Here is a 15854-nt window from a genome sequence, read left to right as displayed (position 1 = left end):
TGGTGCTGCCATCTATCGGTATAAAAAAATAATGGAGGCAAGACACTTAGTATGCAGTCCTCGACATAAATACAGTTGTAGTCAGTTGTGACTCGGAATCGAAATCGAAATCGAAATTCTCGCTTTAAAATTTTATACTTGATTAGGGTTGCCAGGTTTGGCGGATATTGGCCACTTTGGCTAATTTCAAACACACTTGGCTAAAAACAAATTAAAAAGCATTATGTAAGTCGATGTAAGGCTTTTTTTCTTTTTTAAGTGAAACTATTGCTTGACCATCCTATTTTATTTTATTTTATTTATTTATTTTCTTTTTACACTTCAAATAGTTTAACATGCTTTTTAAATCACGCATCTAAATTTTATTTCGAAGAAGTGTATGTCTAGAGATTGTTTATGTTTTGTTAAGACAGTTGTTATCATTTGTTGGAATGGTTTGTGGATCATCAGTTTTGATGGATATCATGCTGTATGTAGCATTTTCTGACGTAAAAACTAAAAGTACTTATTCAAAAAAAAAAAATCTCGCTTGGGATAAAATCGTGAAACGCATCATAGTATGAAAGGAAGTATTCGGTTAAAAACCGATTTCACCATAGCAAAACTAAGGTCAAAATATTTTAATTACTGACAAGAAAATTGTATAGTGGAAACAAACGTAACAGATAGTTTAAAGCAAAATATTGATTTAATTACATTCAGAATCTTCTTTGTTTGGTACTTTAGTGTTATAAGAAGGTCGAGTACGTAATATTTCGTTAACGTGAAGCTTTTCAAGTATATTTGGAAAAGTATTGAACCTTAAAAAAAAACAATTTGACAAAAAATAACTCTTTTAAAGCCGAGCGAGGCTCGGTCGTCCAGGTACAACTTCATAAGTTGAATTAAATTCATTTGAGAACAAAGGACAAACTACAAAGTACATTAGGAAAAATATTAAACTCATGTTGGGTGCTGGCAGGGGGGAGGGGGTGGGAGGGTGCACCTTCCTACCATGGCTTTCAAAAATAAAATTTAAGTGATTAAGAAGGGACTAATTACAAGATCCTTTAAAATATAGAAAATACATCACGAATCTTACTAATCTTATGTTTATGACCGCGAGTGCCAGTAAGGGTGCAAAGGGTGAATTCTCATGTCCCTTGGCTTTTAAAAATCAAATGAAGTTAATCGAATAGTTACAAAATACAACATGAAAAAATATTAATTTCAAGTTAGTGTACAAAAGTGCCAACAGGGGCTGCAAGAGGGTGCCTTATCAGCCTCTGGTCTTAAAAAACAAAATAATATCTTTTAAAAATACTATTAATTTTTGACTTTTTTAATGTCAATTTCTTAGAATTTTAAAAATAACTATTGATTTGCAATTGGCGAAATTAAAAATTCCTTTTTAAAATACAAAAGAAGTGAAAATACATTTCCGAATTCGCTTAAAAATAAATAAATAAATTTGGCACCATCTCATCGAATTTGGTGCCGATACTGAGAAGAAAAATTAAGCGTCAGCTTGACGACAGTTGATGAGTTTAACATAAAGCCCTGTACCAAAACGTGGACGAGATTCTTATCTTTTCTTTTTGGTAAAACTGCCTTTTCAGTATCAATTCGCATCAAAATGGTCGGTGTGTGGGTATTGAAACATTCCCTTCCTCTCTCTAAGGTACTTTTTTTTATGTAGTACTTTATTTTTGTTCCTTTCACACTCCATTTAGATTTTGTCATTGCAATTTCAAACTTCAGGCATCAGAAACCAAGAAAAACATTAAATTTCTTTAATTTTGAAAGTGCCATTAATAGTTATTATACTTTAGAGATCTAGTAGAGGGGTATCGTTCATGAACGGATCTAAAAGATCAACTCCTTTAAAAAGAACGGATCTCCTAAAACATAAACGGCCGTTCTTTTACACGGCGAATAGTTTGGAATTTAGAACACTGTACTTATGAATCTAAATAAAATATTTATTAATATATTATTAATCAAATATTAATAATATAATGAAAATATTATTATATTTTTTATATTATTAGTTATGAATCTAAATAATATATATTTTGAACAAAATATTCTAAATCTAGATAAAATATTTTGTTGATTAAACCTTTTTTTTTTTTTTTGGGCATATTTTCTTGCTTTTAGGTTATTTAAGCTACTTTTCCTTAAAAAATATTATTGATCATATATTCGATGTGCGTAAGTAACTCTCTCGGCGAGACTACCAACAAATTTTTGAAATGAACGAGTTCAATGTGCGAGCAAAAGACCATCTGATGAACGGATCATTAAAAAGAGTGACATTGCCCTTGCCTAAGGTGTAGGGGTAAAATAATGCAAACATCCATGAAAAAGAAAAGAACTGAATTTAAAAGAAATAATTTGACGTACGTACTTGGGGTACATGCATCCATTTTTCAGTGAATTTTTTATACAATTTTTAAAGAAAAATGTTCTAATAGAACCAATAGACAATAGTTTAACAGTGTCATACTCTTGCAGGCTGTTTCTATAGGGGTTAATCCATTGTTCCTGATGCTACCAATCACTCTTGCCGCTTCATACGCTTTCATGCTTCCTGTTGCCACCCCTCCTAATGCCATTGCATTCGAAAGTGGGAATATGAAGACCCTTGACATGGTGAGTGAAAAGTTTAGTGTCTCGCAAAAGATAAATCAATAGTAGATAAAAATTTGTATGGTCAGTTGGAGTAACGGAAGACAGAAATTCAATATTTCATCTTGGAATCCTTCTCTTCTTTTTGGATGCTTTGAGATATAAAACTTTGGGCAACATATCGTATCCAAGACTACACTCTCCAAAAGTAATCGGTTATGAAAAATTCTACTTTGTGACTTTTTGATAGCGAATGAATAATTCATGTGTGCTTTCACCACCGAGACTAGGAAGTATTGTCGGACCACGAACAAGTGACTCTTGCAGGGCATAAAACTGGTTAGTAAAAGTCAGTATTTTAAAAATTGGTCAGTATTTTTCGAATTTAGTCAGTAAAGTCAGTTTTTTTTTTTTTTTGCAAATTTACCAATTAAATAATTTTAAGATAATATTCACGGTGAAGTTTGTTTTCATTTTCTAATTAACTTTTAAAAAAATACCAAAAAACAATAAATTGCTATTATTGCAGCACAATATCGCCAACCTGGTAGTCTGTTTTACTTGATAAAAATATTTGCTCTTCTTTTATTGGATTGATATCAACTAGTTTTATGGAAAAAACAGTTACCCCCTCCCCCCCTCGTTCGATAGTGGGTACATTCTTAGAAACATTTTCCTGTTTTTGCCCAAGGTACAAGGTAATTTGAAGATTTTTTCAAGCAGTAAGGTATACGATCGTCAAAAACAACCCTGTTGTAAAAACCTCCCCGCCAAGAAAACCCTTAACTTTTCCGCACAAAAAAGGCCTTAACACATCCTAAACCCAAAAACCCCCACCCTTAAAAAGTTATGATATCTAGTTTGCTCGCCAAGTATCTGCCAAACTATCATCCTCCCTCTTCTCCTCTTTCATCACACCTACTTCCATTAGAACCTCCTCCCACCTTCAACTCCTCAGAAATATGGATAGATCCTTTAAATTGTTTATATTGTTTGGCGGGAAGCTTTTTGCTCACCAAGCAACCACTTGATTTTAAAAGTTAAGGGTTTTCTTGGTGGGGAAATTTTTATAACAGGGTTGTTTTTGATGAGATATCACAACTTTTGCGTTGGTATTATTACTTTGTCTATATTTTTAGAATTGAGAACTTCAACTTCGAAAATTTTCAATTGAAACAACACTTTTGTGTTTTTAACGAACAATAATGGCAAGCCAAATTTTACGTCAAGTTAAACTTCTGATCATTAAGAATAAGATTCTATGTTCGTTTTGCGAGAATTGGGCCGTTTACATTTATTGTAATCCTTTTATCCTCTCTGTTGCAAAGAAAACTTCTTGGATAGTAAAATATTATATTTTAAATTACATTGTTTCTAGTATTTTACAACTTCGCAATAAATTCTGTTAGTTTCTTTATTTGACGGATTATTCAACATTTTCATGAAGGTTTTTTTTTTTTTAATGTTTTACAGCTTGCGGGCTATTTTAATTTAGCTTTTCACTTTTTATTTAATGACTTTTTTCTTAAATCGTGGATTATTTTGCGTTTTATGGGATAATTTTAACTGTTGGGTGATTTATCTTTCTTTTGATGGACGTCTTTGTCTTGTTAAATTCCTAGTTTCGTTTAGAAGTTCATTAAAAAGACGAAATTAGGCATGTTATTACCAAGCCAATAAAAAACTAATCTATTAAATATTTTGAATTTGAATGTGTCAGAAGATCTATTCAACTGTACTCGACGTCAAATCGCGGATATCCCAAATTTGCCACAGCGAGTCTGTTAACAAACTACTGCAAAACACGGATATTCACACACGTATTTCATATATTTTCAATTCATAATGTGTTATGTTTGTGAAAAATGCATTGATTTAAAAAATAAGCAAAGCAATAAAAAAAGTGCTATTTTTTACTTCTTTACTTATAATAAAGCTGAAAGTCTCTCTGTCTGGATGTCTGTAGGATGTCTGTGACGCGATTAGCGCCTAGACTGTTCGGCCGATTTTCATGAAATTTGCTACAAAGTTAGTTTGTAGCATGAGGGTGTGCACCTCGAAGCGATTTTTTGAAAATTCGATTTTGTTCTTTTTCTATACCGATTTTAAGAAAAGTTTTCCGAGCAAATTGTCACAACGTGGAATAGTAAATTACGAAACCATCATAACGTGGAACCGTAATATGGGCGAGACATTTAACATAACCAATTGTTGAGACATTAATCATCCATTATTTGTTAATGTACAGGCGAACCAAATGACCTTTTAATTTTCTACTACGGGCAAAGTCGTGCGGGTGCCACTAGTTTAATTATAAAAATAGATGTATCATTTGGGGGAGGAGGGGATAGCATTCTAATCTCATTCATTAATTTGTTTCTCTGCTTAAATATAAACAAACAGCATGGAATCTTAAATCAGAAAGCCCGTCCGCGCACATGCGCAGTCGCTGTGGCAAATTAATGATATCCGCGATTTAACGTCTAATTGGAACGGTTGGATCTGTTTTATTAGTCTTGATTGAATTTCATTTGCAAAGACAACTTTTGCATAACTGTTAGATCATAGATCTGTCTAGCCTTGCAATTGATGTCAGAGATGAACAAACCCTACAAGCTGAGAGTAAGTACACATGAATTTAGGGGAAATTAGTGATTTTCAAACTTAATTACTCTGGCCCATGCTATCCCTGGGGTTTGAATTTTCGTATATGTCCTCAATGCCCTCCATCCAAGAACATGTATACAAAAAATCATTACAATAGCCCCCGGGGGCTGTGACAGAACCCTGGGGAGGTGCAATTTGGGGGGTAAAAACGAGAGGGGAGGGGGAATGGTACTTTTACGAAAAACTGTGTGTGACTAACGTAACGTGACTAACGTAACCATCGAATAACAAACAATGAATGCATATTAAAAACTTTTTGTAATTAATCTCTTGCTCTTATATTACTTTTACATTTTTTAGGAACCTTCTTTGTGTTGCATTATGGTTCTTTCTTTACTTTTTTTTCTATATTAGTGTAAGAAATTGAATGGAAGGATTCAGTTCAATTAACTCAATTTGAATGTGCGAAAAAAAAAAAATAAACAAATAAAAAAACTGCTTTTACAAACTGAATAACATCATTCAGGGCTAATTAAATCCTAAATATCTCTCTTTAAAAAAATTAACTTTATGCAAGTTGATAGTTTCACCGAATTCTAGTATTCTGCAGATACAGTGGCTCCCAAAAGTGTTCGTACACCTACGACTTTCAGCAAAATTGGCCCCTATCCATTGGTTAGAATTAATATTTCGGAATAGGTATTTAATTATAAGATGTATGCTCATTTTTTTACAAAACTACATGAAAAGTTTTAAAAAAATATTAAAACCTAATTTTTTTTAAATTAAAAAAAAACCAAAAAGTGCCGGAAATTTTATCTCACAAAAGTCTTCGTACACTTAAAAAAATGTCTATATATTATTGAATAATCTAACTTTTTATTAAGTTATTATTTAGTAGAATATCATGCAGTATCAACAACACCTTTTAAACGCCTGAGAATAAATTTTATTCTTTTTTCTTTCATTGCTTTGCGTAATTTCTGAGTAAGTGTTCAAACACACTTTGAGTCTTACTGTTTCTAGCTCTATTTTCGTTTCAAAGCCGTATTTTCATAATCTAGCCACCAGATGTCTCTAAATATGTTGCATTAAGTTCAAATCTGCAGATTGAAGGGGTATTTTCTAAACTTTAGGACAATTTTCGAGGCACTAGACTCAAACGTTGAAAATCGTGTGCTTCTTATCGTTATCTTGATTAAAAAAAAACAAAGTTGAACCAATTTTTTGGCTAAAAATTCAAAATTGGGTTTTAAAAATATTTAAAGGAACAGCATGATTCATTATTTTACCAAAAAATTACAAACTACCAAGTCCTGATGCTGATATGCACCCTCACACTATAACACCTTCACCGTCCTGTTTAACTGACTGATCCATCTAAGTTCTTAAGATTAAGTCCCAATTTTTTTCTTCTTCTACTTACAGTTATACAACAATTCAACCAAAAATGTTGAATTCATTTTTATCTGTAAGTAAGACGTAATTGTTAAACGTTTTGAGTTTATTTATCATCGATTTTGTGACGAAAAGCGTAAGCTTTGTGTTTTTCGCACGACCAAGAAAATTTCTGCGGGAAGAGGTTCCATTTAATCTAGCTAATCAGAGAACTCGGTGAACAATTTTAGGTGAAAATTAAATGTAAAATTTTCCATTTAACTCTGCAGAAACATTTACAGCACTCAAATGTGTATTGTTCGTAATTTTTTTACTTTAAATCTCCGATTACGTTTTGTTAACTTTGCCAGTTGACCTTTTCTTACCTTGTTTTCGGTTCGAGTCTTTTCTTTAAAGCATTTTATCTAGCACTTTACTATGGAATGGTATAACTTATCAAATTTTGAAACATTTCAAACCAATTTACCGCTACCGTGAGGGAAAAAATTAAATTTCAAATGTTTGATGTTTTTTACGAATATCAGAATTTTTTTTAAAAAAAGCACAATATTAAGGAATAAATAGACAAAAAATTAAAATCAAATGACTTTTAAGGGTCAACACAATGCAAAAATATTAAATAAACGGCATATGATAATTTTAATCATGAATTTATTCGCAAATATTTGAGTGTACGATGACTTTTGTGGCGTGTTATTTCACTGTCTCTACGTTTTTTGACCCATTTCAAAAAGAAGATTCGTCAATATTTTGAAAAAACTACTGGGTTGTATTTAAAATGACATAGGAATGATGTGAAAAAATATTGAACTTCATATTCGAATTTAGTTTTGCATTATTTTGGTTTTACTAAAAAATTTCAAAGTGTACGAACACTTTTGGGAGCCACTGTATACAAGTTATCGTCATAAGAAACTCCTAGTACTTTTCAATGGTATATTATTTTTTAAGGGTTACTGATTCATCGAACGAATAGTGTTGGGCATCCTTTTGAATTAAAATGTAATATTGAAAAAAAATATTCGAATGTTTTTGCAGAATGCATTGTAATTCCAGATATCAGCGCAAATGTTTGAATTTCTAAATGATCATTTTTGCATTTTCTGAAATATATGGCAGCAGCACTTATTGTCACTGCATCATGTAACATCTTCAAATGCTTTCCCCCAACGAGCAGCCATTACTTCATTTTAATAATAGGTGGAGATGTATTTTCTAAAAAATAGAGACGTTCTCCTTTGTTAAGACTGTATTTCTATTATCTTAATGTTTAAGCTTGGATTCTTGTGTTGAATGCACATTCAGCAGAGTACTCATTTTGTTTTAGTCACATTTTTTCTTTTTTAATAATTTTTTAAATTGGAAGAATCTTTTTAAAGACTTTTAAAAAGTATTTTTCTAAGTAAACAGAAGGTCTAAAGTGCAATATTACTGGTATTTTTCACCCTTTATACTTCTAATCAATATAGAATGCCTACATATTCAAAATTGTTCATGAAAATGCACATTAAATTAAATAAGTTTTAAATATTAGCAGTCATTTTTAAAATGTTACGTTAGTCACAGCTCAAATGTTACGTTAGTCACACTTATTGTTTTATATCTACTAATACTAAAATAAATATTTTGCACTTTTTAAGTAGATATGACACTGATGTAAGAAAATAAAAAGTGCTGTTTGGTTCAATCATCTGGTTTAGTTTTTAAGCAGAAACTAATACATTTTCGTGACTAACGTAACGTTAATATTTTCAGTGAAATAAGCAAACTAATTAAAATACTCATCTTATAATGTATGCAAAAAGAACAGTCAATTTTATTCGGCCAACATCTTATCATTTAGAATAAACATAGTTCTTTTAAAAATTTGCAAAACATTTTGCATTACACAAGAAAACGTAGACACATGTTTTTTGCACATGCTAAGCCTTTTCTACAACCTCAAACGTTTGAATCAGAAGAAAAACACCAAATGAAATTTTTGCAAACTGTTACTGGATTTATGTACTAGAAAGTATGCTGAATGAAATGATAGGTCACAATTAAGGCTCTGTGGAAAAAAAAAATTCTGAAGTTGAGGTTGACATTTCTATGGAATGACCCTAAAACATATTATCATATTATCACACCATGGCGCGAGTTTCATTGTTGAAACTTGCAGGTTGCTCGATCATTGGCTATCATATAGTGTATCAAATAGTGTATCTTACTACTATTATAAATGTGAAAGTTTGTCTGTATGTGGATGTTTGTTACTCTTTCACGCAAAAACTACTGAATGGATTTTGATCAAACTTTACAATAATGTAGCTTATGCATCATAATAACACATAGGGCAATTTTCATCCCGTTATGGGGGGGGAACCCCCCATGGGGGCGATAAAATACAATTTTCGTTTAAATTCTTTAATATGGGGATGAAAAAATACTTGCACATATTAGCATTATATGTCCATCGAAAGCTTTGATTTTTCTGCTGAAGATGGCACCTGTTTGAAATTTCTAAGTAGAATAAAAAACAGGTTATGAGCTTTTTGGTTTCATGTTCGAAGGCTTTCCTCAACTCAATACAATACTTAGTGTATCATCTCAACTCCCTGTTGATAGTGAAAATTGTTGTATTGTTGACTATTTTTGCTTTCCGTCTGACTCCTGTCTGACTTTTCTCAAGTTAAATCTTAAATTAAGATTTTTGCCCAAGATAGGCAAATAATACATGGAATTGGCTGATTATTTTCCAGTTTAAAACAACTTTGAGGCAATTAATGGTTTTTTTTAAAATTAATTTGTGTTGACTGGGTATTTGATCGACCAGCAGGGATCTCGCCAAACTTTTTTTGCGGAATCATTTCAATAGCTAAGGCATTTGGCAATTTTTTCAATTGCAGCTGTTTTTGAAGCTAAAGACCACGCAATACTGTTTCTCGGTTTTCACCATGTAACCAAAATATCGCCATTTCTTTAATATTTTTTTCTTTAAATCAGTTGTTAATATGTAAAATAATCCATCAACTAAATTAAGCAAATCCATAAACAGCACAAACTTGCACACAATTTCTAACTATTGCCAAATTTTACTACTTATTTTGGAAACATTTGGGGTAGCATCATTTTATGGTCACCAGCAGTATCTCAGTATTTGGCGACATTATCTCTTCGATGAAAATGAGTAACACACAGTTTTACAAAGTAGGGAGGGGGAGCCTTATCCAAAACGATTACCGCAAATTTGGTAATATTTTTAATCGCAGTAAGGGATTACGGGCGGCTACATTTTTTAAAAGTTCTCTCCAATAGCAATATAGGGAAGATTTTAGAATATGTTCAAAAAAAAAAAAAAAAGGAATAAATCTTTTTAAACATGTGAAGTTTAAATTCATATTTTGGAAATTCCTCAAATTTGTTTATGATCAAATGTCGTTTTTTCGTTCCTAAAAGAGTACTATTTTGTTCTTCTTACTTAGTGCCATTTTACTTTTATGGGTAAGGAAGAAGCTTGATTTTTAATCACGTCAAAGCGGTGTGTTTTGAGTTATTTCAGTTACAGAAAAAAACGAATAAAATTAGCAGTAGTTTCTCATACAGACCCAGGCAACGCCGGTTATTTTTTTTCTGTGTGCAATAATATTTTAACTAAGTAAAGAAAGTTATTAAATAGAGTCTGCCCCCTTCCCCCAATTACTGTCGAAAAATATTTATTTTTAGCCAGGAACGGCCAAATACATGCAAAGCATTTTCTTTATAGCATCTTCTTTTCGGAATGAAAAATCATGTCCTATGAATATATAGATTGAGCAAACATTTTACACAGTTTTATAAACTAGGCAAGTCTCTGGCGAATGCATGGTACTGTGGTTCTTTGTGATAAATAATGGATTAGGATTTATTATTTTACATTTTACGCTGCTTTTAATTGCAAAAATAGAAATTGAAATTATACAAGACGACATTTTAAAAACTCACTCGATAGGCAGAGTTATAGCGCGGTCGGGATGAGTTCTCAAAAATTCTTTCGCTATAGCCATTGTAAAAGTTGCATTAAAATGTAAAAATTTCGCCAAATTAATTTTGGTAAAAAGATCATTAAATACTATGTATAAGGTATTGAATTTAAAATTAATCCGCCAAATTAGTGAAACAACACGCTCATATAACATAAACTATTAAAACGTAAATTAGTTCGCGAAATCCATTTTTTATCTCCAGTCTCACCAGGTGACTACGTTAGCGCATTGCCGAATTATTCTTAATTTTTATGACACTTTTAATTTCCTTTTTTTCTTTTTTGTGTGTTTTTAAGGATTAAGGACGATGATTAGGATTTTGCGGAATTAATGTCCCTACTTTAATGATGACAATGGAGAACATTGCTCTTTCTTTCTTTTTTTCTCTTTTTTTTTAAATTTGTTTTTTATGCTATCGGACCTGTTCTGATGAAGATTTTTCGAATCAATCACGACGGAGATCTTCACAGGGAAATGTTATTTGAAAACGTTGACATCACCATTCTCATAGAGACTTTAGGGCAGAGATGGGCAGATTCGTATTCGTAAATCCGAATCCGAATTTGATTCACAGTACCTTAACGTGTCAATCCGAATACGAATACATTCGTATTCACAAGTGTGAATCCGAATACGAAATTCGGATTCATACCTATGAATCCGAATCCGAATCTATTCAGATTCAGACCTATGAATCCGAATCATTTCTGATTTACATCTGTGAATACGAATCCATTTGGATTCACACTTGGATTCACTGAAAAATTCAATTCAAAAGCCCAATATAAATAAATAAATGTCTGTCTGTACCTCGCTACAGGTCGAGTTTTCGGTGTTAGTGAATTTCTGAAGAAAAGTAACGATGTTGTTATGGGTCCAAAAATTTTAAAAGTGGAATTCTACCAAAGTCATGTAAATTGAAACTTGATTTGTTTATATAATTTTACCGCAGATAATTTATCTCAATTTCACAACTTTAAAATATAATGAATATACAGTGATTGATGTTACAACCGTTGACTACTGCGAAAACGTTCTTGTTTGTACCAAAGAGTTCCATAATAGAGTAGAGGAACGACTCGTATACTTCTTTCATTGACCGCCATGACCAAGCACGGATACCGGTTTGAGAGAGATTAGAGTGGCAAGAACGGTAGTTTCGTTATGAAACGTAAAGAAATTCAAGCGGCAATAAATGTTTTTTACTGCTTCAAATTGCTGATATTTTTCCTCAAATGCAATTTCAAATGGAAATAACGATGGAATCTGCTGGGAATTTTTGTCAAATGATTTGAGGTTAAACTGTATAAAAAGTTTTAATGAATGATGTATAAAAACGTAATGCAATGACAGAATACAGTGATTTTCAACAGATAAATCGGGAAATTTTTAATCAGTACTCAAGAACAACAAAAAACTCTGCATATTTTATCAAACAGATTATAAAATAGTGTTTAAATTGTTGGATCTTACTTCATAACAGGGTTGATAAAAATCAGGATTTTTAAAAATATATACATAAAAACTCGGATATTTTTGATTTAAACAGAATTTTTGAAATTTAAATTTATTGAAATATAGTATTTGATATTAACAAGTTAAAATGCCCAAGTTAGATGTTAAATTAGATAATTCTTTTCCCATATATGGTTAAAAATTCATAAAATCTAAGTTTGAGTAATTCAGAAATCAGTAAAAAATAATTACACATCTGAGCTTGATAAAATCTTGCTACAATATAAAGTCCCATATCCATATGGGTGTATTTCCTAGACATTTTTTAACAATCAAAATAAATAACACCTTTCTTTTTTTCTAAGGAAAAAAAAAGGAAATAATATGAAAGTTCATAAACTGAGAAAGAATAAAAATAGCGCAGAACATTGAATTATTTTCCTTTTTTTTTGAAAAATAACACCTGAAATAAAATGCACGAAGAAAAAAAGAAAACCATATGCTTCTTGTATTTTAAATATTTAAATAAAACTCATCAAGGACTGAAAAGAAGACTGTTTTTTAGAATTCTTATCTTATAAAACGCATGCGTATTTTTTTTTTCTCGCTGTTTTGACTTACTGTAAGTTGAGGAGGATTGTATGTTTATTTTTTAGTGAATAAGTAAATAGCTTAACTAGGGTGGTTCAAAAATACATGCAAAAAGAAGTTTCTAATAGATAACAGGAAAACCCTCAATATTTTTAGACTTGTGGATAGTAATATGACTTCTTATTTCAACCGAAAGAGAGTGCTCAACTCCCTCCCCCAAACATCGTAAGTATGGGGAGGGGCGTTAAAAATTACATTGAACTGAAATAACAATGCTACATATTATAATATACAAAAGTAATATTATACATTGCAAAAAAAATTATTTGCAAAAACACAGCTGGAGAAATTAAATGTTTCCAAATTTGTGACATTTTCCATGCTACGACTGATGTTAAATTGAGCACCCTCTTAAAATATAAGTAAGAAACTAAAACTTTTACAGCATAATACTATTAGTAAGTCTGGAAAAAAAAAATAGGATGTGCCCTGGACTCTAGCTAAAAAAAAAGGTTTTTTGAACCACTCTAAGCTTAACTCTTAATAGGTACGTATCCAATTTAATTTATTATTTTTAATTTCATTGAAAGGTAATCTCGTTTCATATATATATACTAGCAAGTTTTTTCTTTTTAATGTTAATTGCTACTATGCTTCTTTTATATTTTTCTTCAGTTTCAATTACATTTATTTAATAACAATATGAATTTTTTTTTGTTTCTTTTAGTAAGATTACTTATTATTCCGAGGACAATTCTTTGAATTCGGAATGCGAACCTTTTCAGAAATTGCGATTTTCGCTTAGATCAGCACCAAGTGGTGATTTTTTCAAGCCGGTGAGTGATAATGCCGATGCTATTTCCCTAGAGAGAGCCTCTCATAGATCTATTCAAGCTTTATGTTTAAAATGTGATGCGAATGTTCCCTCAAAAACTAAAGAAGTTCAGGTGAACATTTTGAATACTTCAAATTTAATACGCCATTTACAGCGATACCACTCCACTGATACTGTGGAAGAATTCAAAGCTAGTCTTATATCTGCTAGAGAAGAATTCGTTATCACGAACCCTCTAGAGAGGTCCCTAACTTGGGAGAAGGAACATTTTTTTTTTTTTGGTTTTATTTTTAAAGGGACAAATCTACACACTTATACCTTGTCTTGAAGGGACGTAGTAAGACACATCCTGAAAATAGAATACTTCGTTCGAATGGAAAACGTATGATTAATATGCTACTAGAGGTAAAAGTTCAAAACTGTCCCAAGTATGGGCACTTGACTGTACGAAAAATTAGCGAAAACGTTTAGTGTTCATGACCACACAACCATGATTTTTAACTTTTTATGGATTTCTAAAACTTGGGTCCAGTAGTATTCGACTTGGGGCTCCAAATAGTAGGAAGTTCATTTTCGGGTCAATTACTTAGTTTGACGCCAATAAATATACATCCAAAAACTCGCTAACACCCAAAACTCGAACTGTAGCGAGGTACAAAGAAACATTTATTTATTTAATAGCTGTACCCGACGCGCGTTGCTACGCCAACAAAAAAATACATCATTATACTGATTTTCATGACAATCGGTTGAACGGGGCAGAAGTTGCTACTCTGCAATGCCACCTGGTGGCGAGTGGCTTCAATGAGCATATTATGCACCTTCTCCGTGGAAAAATACATATATATAGCAATTTTCATAATAATCGGCCCAGGTATCAAGTGAAGCCGTGACTATATACTCAAATTTTTTACTCACGCAGTTTGCAAGATCACTCAATCGCTAAAAATATCAAATAGAAAAAGTTTTAAGTCCACCCGTTGCATGAAAAGCCATAAAACAATAAAGAAAGAATTTATTTGTTCAAACTCAAGAAAAATGGCAACAGCTAACTTCTTATCAATGAGATCTTTCACGCGAATTAATTTCTGCAGCCGATAATTTTATTCGTATTTATCCAATGGATTGTGACTTAAATTGGAATAAAAAAGGAACTATCGATCGGATTTTTTTTCGAACTGGTTTATAAACATTCCCAGTACCAAAAATAACAAACGGTGAAAGTTTCAGCCAAATCTGCCGGGTAGTTTTTGAGTTCATGGATGACATACAGACAAACATTCATTTATATATATATAGATATTGGCCTTTTAAATTGAACTTTTCAGTGAATCCAAGTGTGAATCCAAATGGATTCGTATTCATAGATGTGAATCAGGAATGATTTGGATTCATAGGTCTGAATCCGAATAGATTCGGATTCGGATTCATAGGTATGAATCCGAATTTCGTATTCGGATTCACACTAGGAAACATGAATCTATTCGAATTCACACTTGTGAATAAGAATGTATTCGTATTCGGATTGACACGTTAAGGTGCTGTGAATCTAATTCGGATTCGGATTTACGAATACGAATCTGCCCATCCCTGCTTTAGGGAACGTTTCTCTTTCCGAAATAAGAAGTTTTTTTTTTTTTTTTTTTTTTTTTTTTTGTACTATTGTCCTCATTTAAAAGGGAACTTAAAAAAAAACTGTTGTGCTTACTCTAATTTTTAATGGTATTTTTACTGTGAACTTTTTGGTATTTTAATCAGGACCGTTTAAGTTGTTTAGAAACAGTTGATTTCTTTCTGATGGAAGTTTTAAAGGTTTGGTGTTCTCATTTTAAAGGGACATTATTATAATCAGGATGTGTAGTGACCGTTGGGCCCATTTTGGCACGATTTGTCCGGTAAGAAGCTATACAACAATTTAGATAGTCGGTGTAGCGCTGGACATCATTTGAAGGAGATCGGGATGATAATGGAAATGTTTGACTTTATTTAAGAATTGTTGACTTCACTCGAATTGGAATTTTTGAGAATTACCCAAACTAACTTCTTTGCAACGTTTTCCTGATTAATGTTGTGTGATTTTTTGGGTGTCTTCCCAGTTTCGCCAACATTCCACTTACCCCCCCCCCCCTCCCCCGATTTTTAGTTTTAATCATACCTTTTGAAATATTAAAGTGGGGAGGCCATTTGAAGTGTCGGGGAAACTGGGGACAAACCATTTTTTGGTAACTATTTGACCTCTGCTTCTGTTGACCATTAACTTCAATCGATTGAAAAAAAACTACATCAACATGAGCGAAGCCGCGGGTAAAAGCTAGTAATTTATATATTTTTTCGCTTTGTATTTTCTGACCTCA

General features: G+C 31.9%; 1 protein-coding gene across 3 annotated transcripts in view; it reads left to right on the top strand.

The window, feature by feature from the left end:
* The window catches only part of LOC129217366 (Na(+)/citrate cotransporter-like), a 111161-nt gene that overhangs the window by 87557 nt on the left and 7750 nt on the right, over positions 1 to 15854 (top strand). For all 3 annotated transcript variants that reach the window (XM_054851672.1, XM_054851664.1, XM_054851656.1), the window contains one exon: positions 2497 to 2634. In XM_054851672.1, the coding sequence (XP_054707647.1) occupies positions 2497 to 2634 (138 nt within the window). The remainder of the gene's footprint in view (positions 1 to 2496; positions 2635 to 15854) is intronic.

Source organism: Uloborus diversus, chromosome 1 (genome assembly GCF_026930045.1).
Source record: "Uloborus diversus isolate 005 chromosome 1, Udiv.v.3.1, whole genome shotgun sequence".
Lineage (NCBI taxonomy): Eukaryota > Metazoa > Arthropoda > Arachnida > Araneae > Uloboridae > Uloborus > Uloborus diversus.
The sequence above is the reverse complement of the archived record's forward strand: the minus strand, read 5'-3'. Positions and strand labels throughout refer to the sequence as shown.